At 41.9% G+C, this 26,372-nt stretch overlaps 1 protein-coding gene across 12 annotated transcripts in view; it reads right to left on the bottom strand.

The window, feature by feature from the left end:
* Nucleotides 1–23,785, bottom strand: part of LOC129819981 (tropomyosin alpha-3 chain) — a 32,220-nt gene extending 8,435 nt beyond the window's left edge. Inside the window, exons 1-10 of one of the 12 annotated variants that reach the window (XM_055876740.1) lie at nucleotides 23,533–23,785; nucleotides 21,844–21,969; nucleotides 10,713–10,846; nucleotides 9,390–9,507; nucleotides 8,898–8,968; nucleotides 5,440–5,515; nucleotides 4,020–4,082; nucleotides 3,160–3,229; nucleotides 2,874–2,952; nucleotides 2,295–2,384 (exon numbers count right to left, since the gene is read on the bottom strand). In XM_055876740.1, coding sequence (XP_055732715.1) covers nucleotides 2,381–2,384; nucleotides 2,874–2,952; nucleotides 3,160–3,229; nucleotides 4,020–4,082; nucleotides 5,440–5,515; nucleotides 8,898–8,968; nucleotides 9,390–9,507; nucleotides 10,713–10,846; nucleotides 21,844–21,969; nucleotides 23,533–23,646 — 855 coding nt within the window. In that variant the 5' untranslated portion in view covers nucleotides 23,647–23,785 and the 3' untranslated portion in view covers nucleotides 2,295–2,380. Of the gene's footprint in view, nucleotides 1–1,956; nucleotides 2,385–2,873; nucleotides 2,953–3,159; nucleotides 3,230–4,019; nucleotides 4,083–5,439; nucleotides 5,516–7,336; nucleotides 7,413–8,897; nucleotides 8,969–9,389; nucleotides 9,508–10,712; nucleotides 10,847–12,775; nucleotides 13,527–21,843; nucleotides 21,970–23,532 lie in introns of those variants that run through there. The other 11 variants (XM_055876737.1, XM_055876732.1, XM_055876733.1 and 8 more) reach the window with 11 other exon arrangements.
* Between the last annotated feature and the right edge of the window lie 2,587 nt (nucleotides 23,786–26,372).

The following is a 26,372-nucleotide window of genomic DNA, read 5'->3' as shown; positions in this document are numbered from 1 at the left end:
TAGTGGCATTGTTATGCTGTAGGGTCATGTCAGGATGAGCCTGCAGGAAGTGTACCACATGAGGTAGGAGGATGTCTTCCCTGTAACGCACAGCGTTGAGATTGCCTGCAATGACAACAAGCTCAGTCCGATGATGCTGTGACACCGCCCCAGACCATGACGGACCCTCCACCTCCAAATTGATCCCGCTCCAGAGTACAGGCCTCGGTGTAACGCTCATTCATTCGACGATAAATGCGAATCTGACCATCACCCCTGGTGAGACAAAACCATGACTCGTCAGTGAAGAGCACTTTTTGCCAGTCCTGTCTGGTCCAACGGTGGGTTTGTGCCCGTAGGTGACGTTGTTGCGGGGATGTCTGGTGAGGACCTGCCTTACAACAGGCCTACAAGCCTTCAGTCTAGCCTCTCCCAGCCTATAGCAGACGGTCTGAGCACTGGAGGGATTGTGCATTCCTGGTGTAACTCAGGCAGTTGTTGCCATCCTGTACCTGTCCCGCAGGTGTGATGTTCAGATGTACCGATCCTGTGCAGATTTTACACGTGGTCTGCCACTGCGAGGACGATCAGCTGTCCGTCCTGTAGCGCTGTCTTAGGCATCTCACAGTATGGACATTTTATTGCCCTGGCCACATCTGCAGTCCTCATGCCTTCTTGCAGCATGCCGAAGGCGCATTCACGCAGATGAGCAGGGACCATGGGCATCTTTATTTTGGTGTTTTATAAAGTCAATAGAAAGACCTCTTTAGTGTCCTAAGTTTTCACAACTGTGACCTTAATTACCTACCGTCTGTAAGCGGTTAGTGTCTTAACGACCGCTCCACAGGTGCATGTTCATTAATTGTTCATGGTTCATTGAACAAGCATGGGAAACAGTGTTTAAACTCTTTAAAATGAAGATCTGTGAAGTTATTTTGATTTTTCCAAATTGTCTTTGAAAGACAAGGTCCTGAAAATGGGCTGTTTCTTTTTTTGCTGAGTTCATGTAACTAAAACAATCATTTCAAACCTTGATTATATATTTGGGTACATTGGCCTGCATAGGGTGGTGTCTTTTGGATGGGACATTAACCCCCCCCGCGGTACTCATTGTAAGAGTAGTGTGTTCACCCCGGTGTCACGGCTACATTTCCAACCTGGCAATATTCCATCAAGACCACCTAATCATCCCCCTCATTCCTAATTGGCTAACATCACTCCTCACCTCTCCACCTGATAGCTTGTGTGTGTTGAGCACAAAAACCTTGCCATGCAACACTGGAGGTGGGTGCTACACATTTCCCCTTACTATGTAAAGTACCTCAGTTGGTAGAAAAGTCCTATAAAAATCCAATGAATTATACATTTGTTGTTTATGATCACGTCTCTGTGTGGGAATAGTTGGGAACATATTTCCAAAATTAAAATCATTTGCAGCTGATTTCCTGGTGTTTTTGCAGTCTTATGTCCAACAATGAATTCAGAAAACTGGGGGGACACTAACAGACACTAAAAGGGACAATATTCACATTGCAATAACTTTATTAATGACTCTAATCAGATTAATCTCTCATAAGCTGCACTGCTAATGAGCTCTGTATTGAAAATTGCTGAAGTGCACCATTGTGACATCTCGTTGTACATGTGAACAAAACCTACCCATTACTTGACCTCTTGTTTGAATGAACTTGTTGCGACTGGCACTAGATGAGTAAATTACCAAAATACAGATGGCACATCTTTAATGAAGCCTTCTGCTTTTCCCTTAAACATGGTCTTAATTCTAGTGCTAGCATGATGCTAAACCAACGTGGAGGCTCTGCTCATTAAATCAAATAAAATGTACAATTTCTACCAAGACTACTTGTGGAAAAACTATGTGCACGTGGTAAGAGAACCAGAAACAATTGTGTTTGTTGTCACTTTGAAGCTACCCTAGCTAGCACAGGCCAAGAGAATAAAGAAAGTAGTCGTGGACAGGTTTTTCCTCCTCCCTTTGTTAAATGTTTATAGAGAATCACATGTACAGAGTGTAGACAAAGTAGAGAACAGGGTGAAGGCAAGATGGAGAAAAGAGGAAATAGCAATACAACAACTACAGGCTTGAGCGCAGTGCATACAGTGACCCAAAGATACAATGACTGTTGCCCAAAAGGAGAGGGAAAGAGGTGAGGGGATGGAGAGAGGGAAAGATGAGGGTCACAATGAGTAATGAGAGAGAGTCAGTGGGGCAAAAGAAACAGGACAACAGAGTGAAAAGTACCAAAAGGGAACAGATTTAACCAAGTAAGGAATGAGTGAATATTGACAGGAGGGAGAGCGAGAACTGCACAGCCGAGATGGATGTTCAGAAGGACTGAGAAAATTCTTGAAACCACAACAGGAGTGAGCTTCCCGACATTTATCTGAAAACAGAGGGGTTGAGAAACCGTCACTACAGATTCTGAGAATCATTACATTGTTACGATTAGTAGCCATTGGGTATCACAAACTCTTTTCTTGTAGACGTTTAGTGTAATTGTTGATAGCCGAATAACTGAATGCTTGCAATTTTGCCTATTAGACTTCATGAACCACCCTTTAAAATGTCACACCACTCACATCACACTTATTAGGTCCCCCCAAAATATTTTTGTATAAATACAGTCTTGGTTGACAGGTTTTGTAGCATTACTCAAGCTTTACTATTTGCATGATGTAGTTTGTCACGGTCTGCCAGCGCTTTAAAAATTTGAACAAATGATATGCGATGTTAGGTGACGTGTTAAAGCCAGGTGTTTTTCCTGGACACCTGACTTCCGTGCAGTGTTAGGGGAATATTAGATTTGCAGTCAAACCCCCAGTCCCTGCACGACAACCACACACACACACACACACAGTAAGCCTGTATTTACATGGAAGTCATGTCATTGAGGGCGTGGTCCAACTCCTCACTAATGGCCTTATACTTCAGTTTCTGTGCGTATAGCTCATCTGTTCAGAGAGGCCAAAGAGTGAAGGGATACATTTTTTTTAAAGAATAGGAAGATGTGTATAAAGAAAGGAGAGTGAGGGAAAGAAATAGCAGCCAAAGGGAAAGTGATGATGTATGCTAATAGTATGATTAAGCCAGAACAGGACTTTTCCTGTAGACAGTGCAGTGGGAAATACAGGAGTTAAGGCAAAGTGGCTGGATCCTACCTTCCAGATCATCGATGGTCTTTTCCAGCTTGGCCACAGACCTCTCAGCAAACTCAGCACGAGTCTCAGCCTAAGAGAAGTCAAAACAAAGCATTCAATCAAGATACTAGACTAAATATGTTAACTTGGGACTACAAAAGGAATCGAACCAAACTAAAATCACTTTCTGAAAAAAAAGGGGAAAAAAAGTGACTAGACCAAACAAATGCAATGCACAAGACAAACTACAAACGAGACATCCAGACAAATAACAGATAGGAAACAAAAAATACCCACCTCCGATCCATTAACTACTATCAAACAAATCTCCTTGAGGAATTGAACATCATGAATCCCCCCCCCCCCATCGCCAGAGAAGCCACACTAGATACTATAAGGGGACGTCATAGACCGACAACGCATGTACTTAGATGGACTTCCCTGAATTTTGCTTGAGAAAGTGTCAACCATGTGAAATTATATCAACCGAATTAAGGAGCCCCCCCCCACCCCCCCCCACCCCCCCCCACTCTCTACGTCAGGGTTCCCCAACTGGTGATCCGAGGGTCAAGATTTTATTTTAATGCTGGACATAAGATAAAACCGCAGAAAATCAGTGCCAAGCAATTTTTGTTTATGAAATCTGTTCCAAAGTATTCCCAAGTATAGAGATATACAGTATGTGATTGTATACAAACATACGCAAGGTTTGAAATGATTGTTTTAGTCAGGATTTAGATCCTTTTGGGCTTCTTGCGGTCAATTACCAATTTGTAATTATGTTTCCGCCCCCCTGACCATTCACTCCCAAAATAATAATCAGAATATCAGCCCGCGTGTGAATCTAGTGATGATACCTGCTCTACAGGTTATCCACTTACCTCTTTGAGCTTGTCAGTCAGGATCTTAATCTCTTCCTCATACTTGTCCTCCTTCTGGGAGTACTGTAATAGAAATAGGATTGTCAGTTTAAAGTGCATGGAGAGCAAACAGACACTCACAAAAACAAATCACCTCAATCTCATGTCAAAGACCAGTTTATCGATGCTGCAACAGGATTCTTAACATGCCATTATAATGCATGCCAATTTAGTTCAATAATTAGACGAATATCAAGGACAACCCCTGTGAAGTTAATAGCGCATGTGTGACTTGCATGCTGAGATTGCAATTCACGGTTGGACTGCAGTGTCTCGATTGCCCAATCACTGACTGCAAACAGAAATAAAATGGATAATGCAATAAAAAAAACACGTAATACATTAAATTGAAGCATTTCTACACAAAACATTTTGCCAAAGTTCTGAATATTTTTCCCCATAGGACAGGCCACTGGTAAAACATAACAGAGGAATACCAGAACACTCCAGTCCATAAAAGATGGAAGTAGAATACCACTTATTTATTTAACCTTTACTCCACTGAAACAGCTTTACTTGTAGGGATGTTTCCTGTGCATCTGCTCTGAGCACACCTGGACTTGCATATGCAAGAATTTAGAGGGAACAATCATAAACCTGGGTTGTGCTCATTAAGTCACACAATGGAACACTTCTTCAAATGTTTTGCAACCATAAACAAGTCCCGGTAGTCTCCTGTTTCAGTATTTTCTTCTGGTTGGTGCTTAATGACCACAGACCTGGAAGAAGTGTTCAAGTGTATGCCACTGCTGGGTCATTGGAAGATAACGATTACAAAGGGGGTGCAAAGGCACAATTCATTATGGCCGCATTGCCTCTTCAACTTAAGAGTAACATTACATTTGATCCATATGTTATATTAGACCAAGCCCTAAACTTAATATGGGTGTGTTTGTCCATGCAGGCCTTTGGTCCAATTAGAAATATGGAGATTAAATGAACTCTATGCCTCACGCAAGTGTGACCTTTCTAGAAATTACAAACATAGGCTGTAAAGGGCACTGATGACAAGAACGGATGTCTTGAGGTAGGGGGTATTCAAGCCTAGAATGGAGGTAAATGCCAAAGGGCAATTAACTACACAGACCAATTAACCCAAGGTTAACTGCCTGGGGTATATGGATAAGTAGTACACACTGCCAATGTTGTTCAAGGCAGAGTCAATACAGAACCTTGTGTAGGGTGAATACAGCAGCTGCACTCAAATGCACATTCTGCTCACTCAGATACAGTATTATATATCAACTGCAACACGTGCAAAGACATTTGTCAACACATTACTTACTAAAATCGCTTCTACAGTCACAAAAAACATGCCCACACACAGGTAACATGCTGGTTTAATCTGAGGTTCACACCCAGGTAAAATACCAACACACACCTTCTCCGCCTGGGCCTCCAGGGACTTAAGGTTATTGGTGACGTTTTTCAGCTCCTCCTCCAGTTCAGCACATTTACTGGATTTGAGGGGAGGTCGCCATTGAGTTTGTTTCAAGAGAACAAGGAGAGATGGCACAGAGGGTGACGAGGGCAGAGGGTGGAGCAGTGTAAAAAGGAAGGAAAGAGCAGCAGTGTGAAAACATTGGCAATATGGTTTAAGATAATTCATTGCGAGAGAAGACAGAAATAGAGTTGGCGGTGTGGCACAGATACAGTAGTTAGGGAACACAAAGAATGAGCGCCTTATGACAGAGAAAAGGCATGGGGCTAACCACAGACCCTTGACACTACCATATCTCCATATTAAAGTGAGACCACATGTCACAACAGGAAATCAGTTTAAGCAACATCCCTAGCGAAAGATGAGCTATACGAGTAATGTTTGCGGTCATTAGAATGGCATGCTTTAGGCTGGAGGTCCTTATGAGGGCATAAAAAAAATGTGAGTAGTGCATGCTCGAGTTCTCATGAGTCAATTCTGAGTTGTGTTCAGTAGGGCACACCTTAGCAAAACGTTTTGCAACAGAAAACTAAAGTGTTTCTTACTGGATGAGTCGAGATGGCATCTCCCATTTCACCCAGTTTCAATCCTACTAAACATGACCCTGAACTCTCTCATCGACTTTAGAGCAGTAGGATGTCACTTAATACACACTGGATTTCATGCAAACAGGTTAAGAAAAGAGTAGGGAAGGGAAAGGGAGGCAAGGTAGAAACTGACAAAATAAGGAAAGAGAAGGCAAGGTTGAAGTTGGCAAGTCCTGGAGTCATCCAATGAAGACCACCTGTTTGTCCGGAGGCTACGAGTCTGATTACTTCTTTCTTCTCCTCACACGCACACAAATCACTTTCCCTGTCCAGCTATTGAGATAAATAGTTCCAACACTATCCATAAATCTCGAGCCTGATGTTCTACCAATGGTAGATTACACTAAAGCACATCTAGTCAGTTGAGCATGAACACACTCATACATCTTACACACCATGAAGAATAGGCATATTCACCAAACACACATACACAGTAGGGTGTCCAATCAAAATCATATTTTGACCAATGGGTAAATATATGTTAATAATCCTCTAAGAAAACCAATGGTCTCTATTATAAATTATTGGAGTTTTTACCCTTGTAGGATGACCAGATTTAGGGTGACTAAATAGAGGCCAGAGGGGGGAAAACAAGAACAAAAATAAGGAAAATAGCATTGCGTGAGCTAGGCTGGATTCTGTGCAAGAATTAACCTAGTGGCTACCTGACAGGTTCCCTTTGCCATTGAGCTTGTCATCCTTCTCAAATCCACAGGACAAAAAAACAGAGGTAAGATCGATAGAGTGAGACATGACATGTAATATTTTTATATTTTAGTTTTCGCTTTTCATAGTCATAAATTCCTGTTCTTTTTAGAAGATTTCACAAAAAACAAGCATATCTCTGAAATGTCAAAGGAGCGCTGAGTGTATACCAAGCTTTATATTTTCAAAGATTAGTACATTTAATTCAGCTCGTGTCATGCTAGTTTTGCTTATTGTGACTTGCAGAAACAACTTTGAAGACAACCACAAAATGTAGAATCCTCAAAAGTTATGAGAAACATGCAAGCTATATCAACAGAGCTTGGTGCTTAATATCAGATGTATTAGGTTAAGAAATATGACTTATTGGAGAAAGACCCCACTGAATGATTCCGAACATGAATAATCATATTTGTCTTGGTAAAATGTATTTTCAAACATAAGGCAGTGAAGTTACCACCAAAGCGTGTTTCCACCCACACTGAAGTTTAGGCATTTGCACCATACATATTCACACCACAGACACACACAAACACACTCTCTACCTGGTCTTCAGAGGCCTGCAGGGACTTCAGAGATTGGTCGAAACCCCTCAGCTCCTCCTCCAGGGCCCTGGCTTTGCTGTTAGTGCAGGGAGGGGGGCGGAATCACGCATAAACATGCGGAGCGGGGGATTATGGAGGGTGGGGGGGGTCATGCGTGGAATTTAGGTCGGACCCCCAGAAACATGCACAGAGACAGAGGGAGATCAATTTTTCATTAGGATACAGAACCATTGTTATGCAAATACTCTCGTTTATTCTCATGGCTGTGGGAACAGTGAGGATGGGGCCGGTTTGGGATGATACCGGCGGTGGGAAAGGTATAATACAGAACCTGATCATACGCTTTCAAAAACTTGAGCTGTGTATGATTTTGTTGGTCTGATAAAATGAAACCAATGGAATAGTCCCAAAAGTGCAAACTCAGCAGTCATTTTATTTTAATATAGCTTCAAGCTGCCATGGCAGGGTTCAAGCTATGGCCCCACAGCACCATCATCAGGACAAATTGGAAAGATCACAATACGATTTGCAACATCTGTACTCCTTACCATGCTTATCAAATATCAGAACGCAAAATCAAACAGATCATGCACTCTGCTTTTGATGCATCTTGGACAATTTGTATTAATGTTGACTAGTTCAAAATGTCTTCTCCAGAATCACTGGCACCAAATTTGGTATATAGCATATATGGACGCACATCTTCAAAACGCTATGTTTTCCAAGACTCTCGCTCAAACAAGGCAATAAACTTGCATGAATGTTTTTTTCCAGTCCAACAGTGCCGCCATGCGGCCAAAGATAACCATTCTCTGCAGGTTAGCTAGACTCAAATCCCTGAGCATGTGCCAAAATTTAATCAGATCAAGAGCAATAAATATGTTCCCGTTATATGTGTGGCCGATTTGAACGTGCTTGCATATGTTGAGTCTTGACAGTGTTATGAACATGTGTCAAGTTGTTACAATACAAATAATCACATCTGCTTTACAATATATGCATTTATGCACCAGGTCAAGCCCACTTGAATGTTTATTGGTCAATATGTTTGAGATGCTACCCACACTAGCTCAAACGGGGTGAGGGGCGTGACCTTTAAATGTTTGCATCACCCATAACTTGTTATAGCGCCAATGTGGCCAATTGGCATGGCACTGCATGACATTGTGTGGCCCAGCTTTTCAGCTTGAACCTCTAATAATGCATTTGACTCTGGCCTGGTATAATTACGATGTAGACAGGGAATTGTTTAAATATAGTTCAACTATAATCTGTGAAAATTCTCAATGCATGTCGGCATGAGTAGTAGTTGTGTGACAACAGTATGTTTAGGACAACAGTGCTACAATGCAGTACATGTTAAATGTTATATAGTATTCTGTGTAGTAGGTGTGTGTACATTCCTTAGAGGGACAACGTCAGTATATCTAAATCATTTGACAGAATAATCTTTGGCCGTGTGGAACAGGTGTTAACGTACCACCAGCGTAGTTCTGCGTGTGTGTGTGTGTGTGTGTGTGTGTGTGTTACTATTGTGCAGTTCAATCATGTGGCAACTCACGCCTCAGCAAGCTCTGCCCTCTCCTCTGTGCGCTCGTGATCCCCCTCGATGATCAGCAGCTTACGAGCCACCTGTAGACACACACACAGGACTATTTCGTGCCAGTTGCAGACAGAAACAATTGTTCGCAAGATTGGCGCAGATGGTGTACAGGTGATGTATGTGTGGGGAGAGACGCCCATTTTGGATATAAATTGTGTACATAGACCAAAACTGTACTAGTGAGCTTACAGCCTTGCGTGAGAGGAAAGGTATGTGATAACCTCATCCACTTCTCGATGAGGACGTTACCTCATTGTATCCGTGTGTGCTTATGAGGTAGTACTGAAGCAGCATGGCGTGTGTGTACATGATCGTACCAATTTTAACACACGTATTGTATTACCTAAAATGACCTTTTCCCAGAAATGTTGCGCAACTATCCAAGGCTAGTTCAGGCACAGCAGGCAGTTCTGTTCATTCTGAGAACTCTGCCGTGTGTGATATGCTCACCTCCTCGTACTTGCGATCAGCCTCCTCAGCAATGTGCTTGGCCTCTTTCAGCTGGATCTCCTGTAGCTCCATCTTCTCCTCATCCTTCAGGGCTCGGTTCTCAATCACCTTCATGCCCCTGGAACCAACACAGGCACACATTATACGTATTGTATCGCGTAGGGATTCATTTGGCCAATCCTAACGTGAGAGCCTACCATTTTGTGGTAATACACCAATACTGGATATTAGACTTTGGATATTTGTCAAACTAAAACACACACTGTTAATATTTCACACTGTGAGCAGCATGTGACACCACATTTCAGTCTGGGAGGGACAACGGAGGGAGAAACTCAACGGTGCGTCAAAGAAAACACACATCCAATCAATTAACATTATTGGCTGGGCCAATAATGACTCATGTGGAGAGATAGCGAGATCGAACACACAATCGTCAAAGATACTGGTAACTAACCTAAGATTTATCATCGGCGTCATTTACAATGGGAGCAAATCAAGCACAACGGGCAGAACAAGCAAGGTGGGAGGAGCCAAGCAAGAGCTAGTGAAATCCTATTGGCGAGTTTAAGCAAGTATTCACATATTTTTACCGTATTTCAATCTGTTCGTGACGTATTTTAGTTTAGGGTACAGAAAACGATATTTCAGTGAAGAAATTGTCGGCCAAGTTTCATGTAGCTCCATATTGTCCCACTTCCCGCCACTGGACTTATCACCATATTTCAGGGGCAAGTTTTAAACAGATTTGCACCCCCTGTGATGTGTCTGGGTTTCCCCTTTTGTCTGTGCCATCGTTGCTATGTGCTTTCACTTCCAGACCAACAACGATGATAAACTGACAAGGTTAAGACCATAACGACCGAGGCCAAGACCCCTTTTCTCAATATGTTGTCTTACTTCACAGAGCCAATGTTAAAAAGTTATGCTTCCATTGCATCATACGGCATTTTATTATAATAATAAATAATTTAGTGGGTGCTTATTCTTGTCCTATTTCACACATGCACTGTAAATGAATGCAGACGGCACTTGCGTAAGCCATTCCCAACAGTTGACCAGGGTATGTTAGAGATACAAATCGGACTTTGTTGCCTTGGGGAAAGCCCTGGTTGTACATAATGTGGGCAAGACTAAATACATGTTGAAGCATGCTAGCAGACAGACTTCCTGTCATTGCGCTAGCACTAACTTTCTTCATACTGGACATAGACATAAAATGGTATCCACGAGTTAATCTGACTCTGGAGAAGTATTCCTTAAACAGTGGTGTTTGGAGCATTACAGTGTGTGGGCCTCTTTTCGTTAATGTGTCCCACTGACCTCTCACTTTCGTCCGCAGCCTTCTCTGCCTCCTCCAGTTTCTGCAGAGCAGTGGCCAGTCGCTCCTGGGCCCTGTCCAACTCCTCCTCAACCAGCTGGATACGCCGGTTCAGGGAAGCAACCTCAGCCTCAGCCTGTATCAGGGGGGAGAGTTGGGCTAAATGTCAGTAAACTACCCAAATTTAAATGGAATTTACCCCAACCCTGCTAAGAACATACAGTACATAATTGTTTGTATATGCCATCATATAGGATTTATATAGTGCTTTTTCTAGAGCTCAAAGCACTTATCATTGCATCATATCACACCTCGTCCACCAATGTGTGAGGCTAGACAATGTTCCAGTCAGATGGCCATTCATTCATTCACTAATTTCCTCAACACTGCCATCCAGGACATGGGTCATGTTCAGTGTAGCACAACATTGCAACCATACAATATCTGTTACCTTGTATTCTCCAATGAAAATATATTGTGGGGGAAAGACAATCCGCATAAATGTCCTACTACCAATTTCTTGTTAGTTTTCATGGTTAACCTTCATTGAATAGAGGTCACTAGACTGGCTATAACAATTTGCCAGTGTACCCAGGTATACAGACAGATGACAGGAGAAAAGAGATGGCCATAGATGGACAGATGAGAAAGAGGGGAGCAACATGGACACACATGAAAGACTAGCCATATCAAGCTAAAGGCCTCCCTCTACTCTTTAGCTGTACACCTACCATGCTTTCTGTGTAATGTGAGGTGGTGAAATGCATGGGGTCACAATTTCCTTCTCAATGGTCCAGAAGAACTTTCATTGCAATCAGAGTTTAATTAGTGCTGGGAGATATGCAGAAATTCTGGTTTATTTTTGCTTTTTTAAATAACTAATTGACCAACAAGTTCAATTATTGTAATTCCATTTAGTTTGTTTTTTCCCCGTGAGCTCAACACATAATTTCTCTATCAAGCATGAACTGTGGAACATTGTAGGGAGGTGTAGTTAACAGGCCATTCGTTATATCGATTAAGCGCAGAAAATATGGCAATTAACTCCAATGACCACAATCCATTCCTCCTACAGCTGCCCTTTGTAAGTGAAGGAATTCTATCACTCTAACCCAGGTTGAACCGGGCAATGGCCCATCACGTCATCGGGCCAACGCGTGGCAGGCGGAGCGCCCTTCTCAAATCAAACGGTGATGTCAAATAGGCAGCATGGTGCACCTATTTTCCACAAAATAAATATTAGAATGTTCTAGTTTTCGTTGGGGAGGCAGGTAAAGCGTTTTTATCAAAAGGAATTACTTTTGCATGTGAAAACACAGAATCCAACTCATTACTACAAGTGCTTAATAATTACATCACTTTCGTTTTGAACAGACTTTTCCATCGGCAAAAACGGGCACTTTGCTCACATCCAGAAGGCAAACTGATTCCAAAACTAGTGCAATCAACACTAGCTCGGTTCACCCTGGGCATTAAATCAAATCCCCTCTGTATCCTTCTGTTAAAGTACCTGTCCAGTGAAAATCTCACTTAAATGTTCATATTCCGTTAACTCACAACCAAATAATGTTGTTGACTCATCCTATACTCATGGCCAAAGCATAAATTGGAGAAAAAATTAAAAAGCTCTACCTCAGACTTGTATCAGTCACGTTTTTGTAACTGTTAGGTTTAAGACAAAATACGTGCATTTTATTTAAATAAATTACGAAATAAAAGTATTATGGTTTATTTTCTATACATTTTTGTTTAGCATTTAGTCATCCCCTCCACATCCATCCCTGGCTGGGTAAAGTAACAGAAGAATGTTGGTTACCACTGTCCATCCTAACCTGCTACGAAAAGTAACTTCCGGTCGTACCTATATGGAATTGGCAAATCCCATGTCAATGGGCTCCTTGTAGGGCGGAGGTGTAAATGCATGAATCACGACCCAGTCCCAGGCTACATTGTTTCTTTTTAAAGTGCACCATCAACGCACTTCGTAGATCGAATGTAGATCTATCGACGTGCACATCTTGTCGAAATGCCTAAACAAATGTTGATTACTGAATATCCTTTTTACCTGTTCTCTTGATGTTTTGTCCACCTCGACCTGTCTCTGAAGAATTTCTGCTCTTTCTTCGGCTTCATCTGCCTGTTGCTGTAAAACTTTAATCTTTCGCTTAACCGCGTCGATGCTGTTGTTTCCAGACATTGTCTTGTTTGCGAGCGTAGGCTAAGCCTCGATAGTTTTTTTCCTTCTCTAAAACGTTTCTTAGAACTTCGACTTCAGCTCGAGTTGTCCTGAAATGAAAAAAGAAACAACGCCCCACCAAGACGAAAAAACGTTGATTGTAGTAGATTAGTGGCGTGAAAATACGTTCTTCCTCCTAACAGCAGTGACTCAATAACGCACAAAAATTTGACAGGTCTAGTCTACTTTCGTAAAATGTTATCAAATTAGCCTAACCCTGTGTTAGATAGTTCTCCTATTGCTATAATCAGCTAAGATTTTTTTTCTACAGACGTGGCAAGTAAGCAAACCTAATTCATTGGCTTCCGCTTTCGAAAATGGGGGGGATTTCTTTCTATTGCGCGCGGTTCTAACTTAATCTCATTCAAACAAACGAATAAAAAATGGCCTTGACAATAGATGTGCGGTCCAGTCTCTCCCTCCCCTGTCTCCAAATCACTATGCCGGCTCGTTTCCCCTTCTCTTTCCTTTTCAACCCACTTCCGTCTTGCGCCACACCCAGTCTAGTGTAGACAATTGACTGGAATGCTGATCCAGAGTCTGCCCCTAAAACTAGTTGGTCCCAAGACGAAAAGCAAAAATGATCCCGTGTCAGCGCATTGCGCACGATGTCTCTTCGACAGGAAGGCACTCCTTGTTATACGTGTCCTGATCAGGTAAAGTGACGTACAATTATTTAAAATCACTCGCATTCCAAGCCACTCCCGGGGTAGCATATGAGAAAGTCCATATATGGGGGTATATTTGGGAAACTTCAGCTTTTATTAACAGACACCAACCTAGGCTGCAGGTAATGTGCGTGTATGATTATTTCCCCAGTATTTTATCTAAATTGATTTGGTATTTGTTTGTGTCTGTTCGTGTATGGTGTGAACGTTTGACATAGCCATCATTATGTCTATAAGCTGCTACGTCACACTATCTATACCCTGTCTAGAGTCTAATTTAAGTGGAATGCAATTTTCACCTGCATGAGAATGTAATCTCTACATCACGATGTAGTACACGTGTGTGAACGTTGTACGTGTGCCTTCTATCTACAAGCTATTTTGTATTGTATGCCTACTTGTTCATCGTGTGTGACTACAGTATGTGTACATTTTTTCCTTGTCATCACATCGTACCTGAAGCCTGTTTCAAAGCCCTCCAGACACAGAATATGACGGTTTCTTAATTCCTTCATGTTTCACAACACCTGGAGGATGCCGAGACATGCACCAGAACACACACACATCAAGTCACTACTTGTTAACCATTTATGTGAATTCAGTGTGATATAAAACAATAACATTCGTTTTGTCTTGTAAAATGTTGGTTTAACGATGCGTTAAAATACAATAAATATAATTTTTCTATGAAAATATTGGTTACATTTTTTGCCACACCTAGCCAAGCCTGTGCAGCAAGTCTAGATATTTAAATTATGCCTGAAATAAGTATTTCGAATGGAATTGAACTCTTTCGTTTCAGTGAATAAACACAGCTGTGAAGGCGACTATGTTTCAAACAGGCCTTGAGATGCAGAGTATTGAGAAATCCTGCTGTAGTCATAATTTCCTGGCCCTCCCTTCCTCTCTCAATCCACCGTCAATACCAGGATTGTGTTTATTAGGGCACACGCCTGAAAACATATTACAACAGAAAAATAAAATAAGCGTTTCTTATTGGTCAAATCCAGGTAGTCCCCCTCCTTGATTTCTTCTGTTTGGTGCCTAACGAACGTTTGTTGTTCCCTCGTGAATGGTTTCAGTAGGTGGCTTGATTGTCCACTTCCAGTTGTTACCGCCAAGTGTCGCTCCAGACAACGTTTGGCACTGTGAGCCAACTATAGACGTTGAGTTTCTGTCGCTACGCATTGATTCTGCATTGCTATGCCCAGATGATCAATTTGTAATTGTATAAGTAGGTCGAATTAGACGTTTGTTAACTATAAGTCTATTGACATTTTGGCTATTTCAGGATTTTATCTAATGACTGAAATTAAGACATAAAATGTAAATGATGTGAAGAATGATGTGCTTTGGCCGAAAAAGGGCAAAAAATATGTGTGCCAAAACGCAGTTTGACTGCAATACTGCGACAAATCGCTGGTCTCTTCCGAAGCCACATTTTTGCCACTTCTATGCTGAAATGGTCAATTAGCATTTAGCAAGGGATTATTAGTTAGCATGAGTTATGCAACAATCTGTAAACTGTTAACAGGAGTTATAATACTGAAATAGGGTGTAGTGGTAGCCTACATGCTAAAATGTGTTAGCGTTTAGTAGGAGCTGGATGCTAAACAATGGGTGTTACTCAATATGCATACTAACGTGCTACACATTGTCATGCTCCAAACTGAAGCTGGAAAGACTTCAAACTAGCTGCACTTAGTTTTGTTTGACCTGTTTTCTATTGATAGTTCTTTGTATATATCCATAAAAATTATGCTGATTCATGATTTCGACTGGCTGAGAAAAGCTGCCTACCTGTCTGTCTCATCCTGACACATTCATTACTATGGGACAGCTGTAGAATTTGAAACAATGTTGCAAATGTCGGAGAGAGACAGCAACGTTTATACAAAACTCCGCTGTTGAAAAATAAAAGAGTCTAAAAGAAATGTGAGATGAATATCTATGCTTTTTATAGTGGAGTTCAAGTTTATAAATTGCCTGGCTGTGCTGATGAGACAGTGGATTGCGCAGTCAGATGTAATAGAGTAAATATGCATTTTAAACTCATAGATTTAGCCGGTGGTCATTTGTGGAATAGACACGGGCTGGATTGCGGTTTTAACCAATCAGCATTCAGGATTAAACCCACCCATTGTATAAAACATTACATTTGAGAAGCACTCGCCCTACTGTATTACCTCATGCTTCACCTCCCCAATCACTGAACCTTCTTCCAGCCAGGACAAAGGCAACAATATACGAAACAAGATATACACAAAGCAAACGTTATACTTCATAATTATCAGCTAGCTATATGTGAATCGTAATAATGTGGCTAACAAGTTAGTATAACAGGAAAAAATTACATAAAACTAATGTTATGCAAGTGTAACAGTATAACTTTAGACCGCCCCCTCGCCCCGACCCGGGCGCGAACCAGGGACCTTCTGCACACATCAACAACAGTCATCCACGAAGCGTCGTTACCCATCGCTCCACAAAAGCCGCGGCCCTTGCAGAGCAAGGGGAAACACTACTTCTAGGTTTCAGAGCAAGTGACGTAACTGATTGAAACGCTATTAGCGCGTACCCGCTAACTAGCTAGCCATTTCACATCCGTTACACTCACTCCCCTTTCAACCTCCTCCTTTTTCTGCAGCAACCAGTAATCCGGGTCACGGCACCAATGTAACAGTATAACTTTAGACCGTCCCCTCACCCCGACTTGGGCGCGAACCAGGGACCTTCTGCACACATCAACAACAGTCACCCACGAAGCGTCGTTACCCATCGCTCCACAAAAGCCGCGGCCCTTGCAGGACAAGGGGAAACACTACTAGGTTTCAGAGCAAGTGACGTAACTGATTGAAACGCTATTAGCGTGTACCCGCTAACTAGCTAGCCATTTCACATCCGTTACACAAGGTATATGTAACATTTTCTTGGGTAGCCACCAATTCTTGGTGGCTAGCTAGCTATCCAGTTAGCCCTATGGACTTGGGACTTACCCATTTACTGAACCATCTTCCAGCCAGGACAATCAAAATAGAGACTTAACAAGATATACACAAAGCAACAATTTTACTTCATAACTATCAGCAAACTATATGTGAATCGTAATAATGTAGCTAACCAAATAGTTTAACAGGCAAAATTGACCTAAAACGAATATTATGCAAGATAGATGTCAATTCTTCGTGGGTACTTAGCTAACAATTATTCGTGGCTATCTGGCTAGATAACAGTAGTAGCTATCCAGTTAGCCCTATTGCCTTATTATGGGCTCGCAATCTATGGTATGTTGGCAGGTAAAAATGTCTAAATTAATTTGAGAAGTGCCCTCTGTGCTCCATTTACCATACTTTGATTTGGACTCATACTCTGACCCTCCCGTGCTCCAATTTGCGTACTTGGAGCACGGTAGTATGCATTTTGAGAAACACCCTTTGCCTTCAGCAGGAGTTGAATTTGTTTTAGCCATTAGCCTCTGGTTAAGTAGCGCTGCTGAAGGAGCGGAGCTTTGAGAGCTCCTTAATGTGTGAAGATTGAGTTGCTCTTTACCCTCTTGCTGAAAACTGTGTGCCTGTGATTTAGTGCGTAAGGAGTTAGGCATACTCAGGCAGTCATAAAACTGTCCTTTAGCGTGTCTTATTATGACACTAATCACAAGCATGTGGAGAGAGGCAGACGGGCCACGTAGGTGAAGGAAAGGTTTATCCCAACGACTTAGAACTCTGACTCCTCTGAGACTTAATGACACTGGAAAGGACACACACACACCAATAGAGGCCGCTGAGGGGAGGACGGCTCATAATAATGGCTGGAATGGAGTCAATGGAGTGGTATCAACCTCATGGAAACCACATCTTTGATGTGTTCGATACCATTCCATTGACTCCATTCGAGTCATTATTATCAGCTGTCCTTCCCTCAGCAGCCTCCACTGACATACATAATTGCACACTCAAAAGGACCACACACACACACAGAAAGAGAGAGCAGAGCAACATTTGGAGAGATCTGGTTACACTTTATGGACAAATGCCCTTCACTAATCTCTTTGGCACTATCACTTCACACTAATCTAGTTGTCTCTATGGAACAATTATATTATTCTGGGGGAGATATTTAGGACGAACCCAGGTAGAGGGGAAAGAAAGTGGGGGTCCATATAATATAGAAATACATGTTATTAAGAAAGGTATAAGCTAGACCTTAAAGGTAAATCCATATTAATTAAGAAGAGAAGTAATTGGATAAAAGGGTCAAGTACACTTAACCTGACCACTCACACTAAATTCTTCCTCTGCTTTGTCGTTCGCTACATACAGTACTTTAGTCTGAGGATGACATCATTGAAGTCATTTCTGGTGATAGGGCACAAGGAGTGTTGTACAAAACAAAGTTTTCAGCGATTGGATCTTCTATAACCAACCAGACTATCAAAGCCAATGACAAATTTTCAAACCGCCACTTTACAACTGATGTTCTTACTCTGGCCCAAGCCATCGGTTTCTGGACCAATGAGATGGCCCCAAATGTGTTCGCATTCGGTGTAGGGCTAGGGAGGTACTCAGATCCAAACTCATTGCGGAGAAGAAACTAACGTTAGTGGGTGTGGCGTACCGTTTGGCTGGAGCAAGGAGTTTGGGTAACCAGGCAAAAGTACACTCCCCTCCGTATGTATTTGGACAGTGAAGCTAAAATGTTGAATTTAACTCTATTCTCCAGAATTTCAGATTTGAGATCAAACGTTTTATGAAGCGACAGTACAGAATGTTTTATTTGAGGATTTTTTCATGCATATCTGTTTTACCGTTTAAAAATGAAGCACTTTATGTATCTGGTCCCACACTTGTGAAGTCATATGTATTTGGATAAATTCACTTATGTATCAAAGCGGTCAAAAGTATAGACTTCGGTCCCATGTTTCTTGCACACAATAACTACATCAAGTTTTGTGACTACAAACTTGTTGTAAGCATTTGCAGTTGGTTTTGGGTTATGTTTTGCCCAATAGTAACTGAATGGTGAATGGAGTCATTTTCTTTCTAATTGAGTAGATAAGATGTTTCTGAACACCTAAATTAATCCTGATAATTCCATGATTAAGAAAAATCATGATTTAATCATGAATAATGATAAGTGAGATCCCGTTCAGATGCTACAACAAAAAATGCTAACCTCTCACCATTACCAAGAAGGGGAAGTTAGCATTTTTTGGGGGGGTATGATCTTTATTCATGAATTTGGGGGCATGATCATCATTACTCATGATTAACTGTAATCAAGGTAGCATCCACATTAATGTAGAAGTGTTCAGAAACATCTTCAATTCTTGTTTACAATCAAATTTACCATTCAGTTCCTTTTTGGGCAAAACATACTGTAATCCGAAACACAACCAAAACAAACTGCAAATGCATCCAACAAGTTTCACAAGCTTGATGTAGTCATTGCGTGCCTGGAATATGGGTCCAAATACTACACTTTTTACTACTTTAATACACTATGAGTGAAATTTGTCCAAACACTTATTCAAATGGGGGGACTAGATATATAAAGTGCTTTCATTTCTAAACGGCAAATGTATGAAAATTCTCTAAAATAAAAGGTGACATTCTGTACTGTCGCCTCATAGGAAACATTTGAACTCAAATCAAAATGCTGGAGTATAGAGACAAATGAAAAAATGGAGCTTCATTGTCCAGATACATACGGAGGGGAGTGTATCCAGTATATAAAGTTTAATGTTTTTTTGTTTGTTTAGTAAGTCTGTCCCATTGGCTTCTATGAGCCAGCTGTACATCCCCCTCCTCTGGTATTTCTGTTATGCCCCATTCTGTCCCCCTTTCAGACCACTAAACCCCACCCCGCCCCCTCAATGGAAATAACCTTGTGGTCATGGCCTTTGTATCCCCTATACACTCCTCATATAGGATGGCTCATGAGAAGAGATTATTTTACATAGGTCTCTGGTCCCCTTTCATACGAATATACCTTGAATTCACACATATGCACAAGGACAAGACAGAGAGGTGTATTCAAAGAAAGGTGTCTTCACAGGCACACACACACACACACACACACACAATACGGACTTGAAGCTCGCAAAGATGAAAAACACATGATTTTACCACATAACTGTCCAGACAGTGTAGGGCAGACAGACCACACAAGAGCACATAACACCCGTAATGACCTTGGTTTGTTATAAACCATACAAATCATTGGGTAATCATCACTCCAAGGCACCACACAATATCTATTTACTGTAAAACACACGCACACAAACCTAAGCCCCTCTGGTATTTCAACATGGCCACTCCATGCATTCTCTCTATTGAGAGAAACGACTGTGATGACAGCTGCTGTTTGTTCTATATCTAAAGGCAGGAGAAAAGTACTTCATTACAGTCAACTAGAGGAAATACAGAGAGAGAGAGAGAAATAGAGAATTACTGAGACCTAAATTGTTGGAGAAAAAGATACCTAAACCACAAGAATAGTCAAGAATTACAAAGAGGGAGGGGACTAGGATGAGATTGCCAACCCAAGAATAGAGAGTGGCAACCCAAGTATAGTCTTAGCCGCGGTAGCCTCAATGTTAGAGAGGCGGGTCGGTAACAGGAGGTTTGCGGGTTCGAATCCCAGTGCTGACTTGAAAAAGTGAGCTGGCAACTGGAGAATTGCAGGCATCAATAACACACATGCCATCTATAGTTACTGTGCCCTTGAGCAAAGCCCCTAAACCCCAATCTACTCCTGGGGTTCTGCTCTGTTGCTGACCCTGTGCTGCTCCCAGCCTGCTGTGTAGGTTGGGTACTGTCACAGCAAAAATAACATCTGTGCAAATGGACAATAAGGGTCTATTATATTCTATTCCATTCTTTGGGGAGCGTTCAGATAGTAAAGCCTGTGTGCACAATCCAAAATGCGCATGAAAACCAAACCTTTGAATTGTATCTTAGCTTCCTAGCACAAGAGTTAACCCTGAATTCCAGCGGGTTACTGCTCGAAATGAACTGCCAACAAAGGGGACTAAAAGTGTCAGTCAAACTGTCACTAAATTATCATCCCAGAAACAGGCATGGCCCTGTGGTTTTCACATACTCCTTGGCCAAACTAAAGCAGGCCTTTTTTGGCAATGTATGGGTAAAGTCACTATGGCTCGTGAATCCAAATGTCATGTGTTGTTCAGAAAGTCTGAATGGTTATATTATCTGTTGCTCAAAAAGTCTTTGGAGTTGGTTAGTGTCTTGTGTTTCTATCGCTAGTACCATAACAGCAACTATCTCCAGTGTATGTCATTCCTGTTCCTTTGGACCCACAGGGTCTGCAAGCTTTTGTTCCAGCCCAGCACCAACACTCCTGATTCAACTCAATGGCTTATTGATTAGTTAAATCAGGTGTGTTAGTGCTGGGCTGGAACAAAATCCTGCACACCCTGTGGGTCCCCAAGACCAGACTTGACGAATGCTACTCTAGTAAGAATATCGATGTTTATTGTCCCTAAAATGGTAGCATGGTTGGTGGGATAGTCATAGCTCGATTGGATGATATCATGGTCAGAATATGGAGATGAAACAGCAGTAGCAGTAGATGGGTGATCAGAGCGAATGAAAGGAATGGGAGCTAAGGGAGACACCACGCACCAGGTTTAACCTCCTGTGGTTTAAACTTGTCTAACCCTGTAAGAGCAGATTGTGTTTTCATAGCACAAGTGTGTTTGCTTTGTCATACACTATGTCATATGAGCAGGTATGAGGCTTCTGGTACCTTCAAGCTTGGTAAATCCTTAATGGGTCTCCTGCACAGAACCTGCATCGCTCCGGGTTCAAAGCTATTATCTCTAACCTATTATAACTTTGGGACTTTCTAAGGCATCTAGCTAGACCTATTCTACACCCTCTGCTGTTGATGATGATCATTGGACCAATTCCACCACCTCTTCAATCTTCGCATCGTTTCCAAAGCAACCCCAGCATCCAGGCCATGGCACCAATGTGACCGGCCTGGTGTCAAACAAGGATCATCCCTGCTACTCAAGACCATGTAACATAACAAATAGCCAAGGCATCAGTTCTTGGAGCTAACACAAGTTGGTAGATGTTGCACCTAACCACTGGTCAAGGGTCAGCTACTGTATTTTATCGTCCTCCTAATACTTAAGGTTAGGAAATGGGGTTGGGTAATCTGATACTAGACCTGTAAGACCTTGGAAGAACACAACACACTTACATCTGCGGCCTTCTTGTCCGCAACCTCCAACTTCTCCTGGGCATCCTTCAAGGCCTCAGAGTATTTGTCCAGTTCATCCTCAGTCCCCTTCAGCTTCTTCTGCATCTGCAGCAACTCATCCTCATGCTGAGATAGAGAGAGCAAGAGTGAGAGAAGGACGTAGAGAAGGAGTGAGGGCAAGATGAGGAAAGAGAGATGGAGAAAGGGTGGGTGAGATTTGTACACTCTTTTCACACTATGGTGTGGACCTGAATCATACTGTGCGGATTTTCTTTTCACCTTGACCTTTCCAGCACTGTTCCAGCAACTACGGCGGATACATAACCAGGCCAGCACAGTTAAGCTCGGCTTAATAGTGTGAAAATAGTATTCATTAACTGATAGCCTCATAGCCTTGTCCATCTCCATTTATCAAGGCATCTTGACTGTCACCCAGGCCTGGGTTCAAATAGTATTTGTCTTCTTTCAAATAATTTTTGCACTTGAGCCTTTGTGGAGTGGCAAATGGACCGGTTTGACACTTTTGGAACTATTCCATTGGCTCCATTGTGCCAGGAAAGCTAGAAAAGTATTTGAAAGAAAACAAATACTATTTGAACCCATGTCTGCAGCCACCTCACCTGTCCTCTTGTCACAAGTAATCTAAAGCCTGGTGGACATGCCTGCCATGGTTCCACTTCAATGACATCTAGATATAAATACTCGCTCTGGATGGTAACATCCCCTAACAATCACTCAGTGAAAGGATCCACCATCGTATTCCATCCTAGTGTCTTGCCCTTCGCAATTTCTCTGTGGAGAGATCACTAGCTAAACCATCCAGCCTTGACTGACAGCTTGTCTGGCCTCGCTAATGAGAGAAATACGGTCTAACGTTTCTCTCAAATTGTCTTGGCATGGTTTAGAATTTTCCAGTTGTCATTTTTTGGGGGACAGAGGTCACTTTGGACTCAGTTGTTAAGTCTTGTCAACTCTGTCCTATTCTTAACCATATTCTAACCTCTAGTATTTATAGTAATGTCATGAACTTGTTACCTTATTTTCAAGAAGAATAAAATGAATGTAAAACAAAACCCTTCAAAATGTTATATTTTAAAAAATAAAGAAAATATAATAAATCTGTTACAAACACATCTAGAAAAGCAAGTGAGATGATTCCTTCACTAACCATTATATTACAATATCGGTAAAAAATGTCACATCTATTTGACCAATTACTTTCTAACTCTATCGTTTAACGATGACCGGCCTAGGAGTTGTATCTAAGCAGACCATTTCCAATCACACAGCAACATTATGGTAACCAATAAGCCATTTCACCTTTCGAGACTTCCACCCCCCATCATGACGACATTTTTGGTGGTTAATTGGATTTCCAGTTGTACAGACAATTCAAATCAGGGCCCTGGTTTAAATAGGTTCAATATATAGGGACGAGGATGCCATGTGTGACACACCCACACATCTTTTTCTGGTCACTAAAAAATACATCTGAAAAGTCCTTAAAGTCGGTACAATAGCTATACAACCTGACCATGACGTAGAAAAATGACAGAATGACATCATTGCAACCAGTTTTGCTCCCTGGGGGTAGTAGTAACCTACAGTTGCCTATTTGATTGCCCAAGGTGCCCATGTCCTCATCCATGATAGAGGATCCCCCCACTCTCTGTGATGTGGTTGGCCCACCTGCTTGCTCCTCTCCTCGGCTGCCTTCTTGTCGGTATCGGCCTGTTCTGCCGCGTCCAGAGCGTTCTCCTTATCCAGCTTTAACATAAGCATCTTCTTCTTGACTGCCTCCATTTTTATGAAGGTCTTTTGGGCTTTTTGACCGAGAAAAGGAGGGAAAAGAAGGATAAAGGGTGCGGGACGGCCCTGTCAAGTCAGTGGAATAGGAGAGACAGAGAGAGAAGGAGGGAGGGAGAAAGAGCAGAAGAGAGACCAAACTCTGGGATAGAAAGAGAACATATATATCCCAAAGAGTAGATGACCACACCCACAAACATGCCCCTCCCATTCTAGCCTACTGGCTCCACCCAACTCAATCCTTTAAAGGTCAGTTCTTTAAATGTATCTACTGAGCCTTCCTCTCTATAATAAAGCAAAGTAGGATGAGCTTACCTTGATGTTGCGTTGTTCCCCCTAATGGTTAAGGTCAGGTTTGGGGAACGCATGCTGATTCTAGATCTGTGCATACGGACAACTTCTACCGGCAGATAGAAAGCCTGTTCGCATCCATTTCCTTCTGTCTTCCTGTGTCAGCTTTCATATTCTTTGCCATAATTGACATATATTGTATGTTTCCTGCTGTGTGGGCTTTTCGTAATAAAAACTAAGGTGGTGGGCTTTTCGTAATAAAAACTAAGGTGGTGGGCTTTTCGTAATAAAAACTAAGGTGGTGGGCTTTTCGTAATAAAAACTAAGGTGGTGGGCTTTTCGTAATAAAAACTAAGGTGGTGGGCTTTTAGTAATAAAAACAAAAGGTGGTGGGCTTTTAGTAATAAAAACAAAGGTGGTGGGCTTTTAGTAATAAAAACAAAGGTGGTGGGAGAGAGAGAGAAGGACAATGAGCAGGGCATAGAGGATTAGGCAGATGCTGTCATAAAACAAAAGAGACAGTTCTATTTCTGTCCTCCACACATGCACACCGCACACACACACAGGGTTCAAATTACAGAGGGGTCTAGGAGTGCAGGGTAGTGTGGGGAGTGAGCACTACCATAATAAATCAGGAATCCCCCATACCATAGCTTTGGGCACCACTTAAATGTTGAAAATATTAGCTTCAGGGTTTGAAATGACAACCTCGGCAACTAAACAACAGTAGTAATTTTCCTTATTAATCATCCAAACTACAAAATTACATATTGGGTTCCTTACCCTGTAAGGAGTCTATTGACAAGGTAAGGCAGCAATCTATCCTTTAGTTTTTACTAGCCGCTGTCTCCAAAGAATAACTTTTGTGCATTTTTGTCCAAATACCAATACAAGTCAATATCCACGATATAAGCATGTTTTGCATTTCATGTCCAAATCATCTTAAAAAGTAACTTTGAGGTAGACAATTAATTTGAGACAATTTGCGATCATTTGGACATGAAATGCTAAACATGCTAACAAGGAGAAAGCACATCTCAACAGCTTACGCCAAAGAATCATGGCATAGTAAATATTAAGAGATCATTAACTTATACTACTTCATAACTCTTTTACAACAGCAACACCTGCTCATGTGCCTGACACCACTACTGCAAACTCCAATTCTCTTAAACATCAACTTGACAGACAAAGATACAGAGTGACTGAAAGAGAGACGCCTAGCAAGTTTACGTTAGGTTAGTTAAGGTTAGCTAATGTTAGGTTAAAGGGGTTAGAGCAAGGTACAAAAGTCAACAACACTTAAGATCCGATTCAATCAGATCCACTTTAGCCGACATCCGCATAGCTGATGTTTTGATGGTGCCGGAACTGCGAGCTGTCAAATCCACAAGCAGCTCCCAACATTATACCTAAAGCAGACATTGCCATTGGCTGCACGGACTCGCATTAAAATAAATCCCATGCAGCCTTGTTTACAAGTTCGAACACAGGAATGTGAGATGTAACCTACACCTCGATTAGGCTGATAGAAATCCTCATTATTTTGTTGAATGATTTTCAATTTGAACCTTGTTATTTCTATATAGCCTACACTTTCTCGTTCTGAACTTCTAACGTGAGTGGGACGGGTGTGGCTTCGTGACAATGATCAAGAGCAGCTGCTCACCGATTTGACAGCTCCAATGAAGTTACAGCTCTGACACCCCGCCAGAACATAAGCTATGCGAGTGTCGGCTATCGCCAGTTAGCGCTTGATCTGATTGAATCCAGGCCTTAGTTCTGGAGGTCAAATCCAAGGTTTCATGTACTTTTCTAATAGTTACCACAGTTGTTAAATGTAAGAACAATTTAAGCCAGTTTGGTTGTACTGTGACCTACCTAAAACGTTAAGAATACCATAATCAGGCAATTATTTAAGCGCGAGAGAAAAATAGAGAGAGACATGGAGAAAGCTTGAAGAAGGGGCCACAGTACAGCTTCCCGGTAACACCACTCCCCCTGCTTCTCTCCCAGACCACCAGAGCTTGTCGGGGCTTACAGTGCCAAGGCATCCCCAATGTTGGTCAATTCCAATGATGAATGGGGTGCAGGCGGGCCATAGAGAGGCGCCCACTATGCCAACTATGTCCCCCAATGGGGATATTTATACATGTTACTTGGCTGACATTGTCCCCAGCATTAGGGAGGGAGGGATAGAGAGAAACAAAAAGAGATGGAGAAGGGAGTGAGATATACTGTATATATAGCTAAAAAGAAAGAGAGAGGTAGTGGACAAGAGTAAGAGGTTTAGAGAAAGGAGAGAATACAAGTCATGTGGTCAACAGTGTCCAGGTTTAGACTGTGGAAAGAAGGAAGGGGGAGGGAGAAAGAGAAACGAAGAGATGGCTAAGAGAGTGAGATAGAACCTGTCCGTAAACAACTCCTCATGG

This window comes from Salvelinus fontinalis, chromosome 22, assembly GCF_029448725.1.
Source record: "Salvelinus fontinalis isolate EN_2023a chromosome 22, ASM2944872v1, whole genome shotgun sequence".
NCBI classification, from domain to species: domain Eukaryota; kingdom Metazoa; phylum Chordata; class Actinopteri; order Salmoniformes; family Salmonidae; genus Salvelinus; species Salvelinus fontinalis.
Note: the sequence above shows the minus strand (reverse complement) of the source record. Positions and strands in the feature narration are given on the sequence as shown.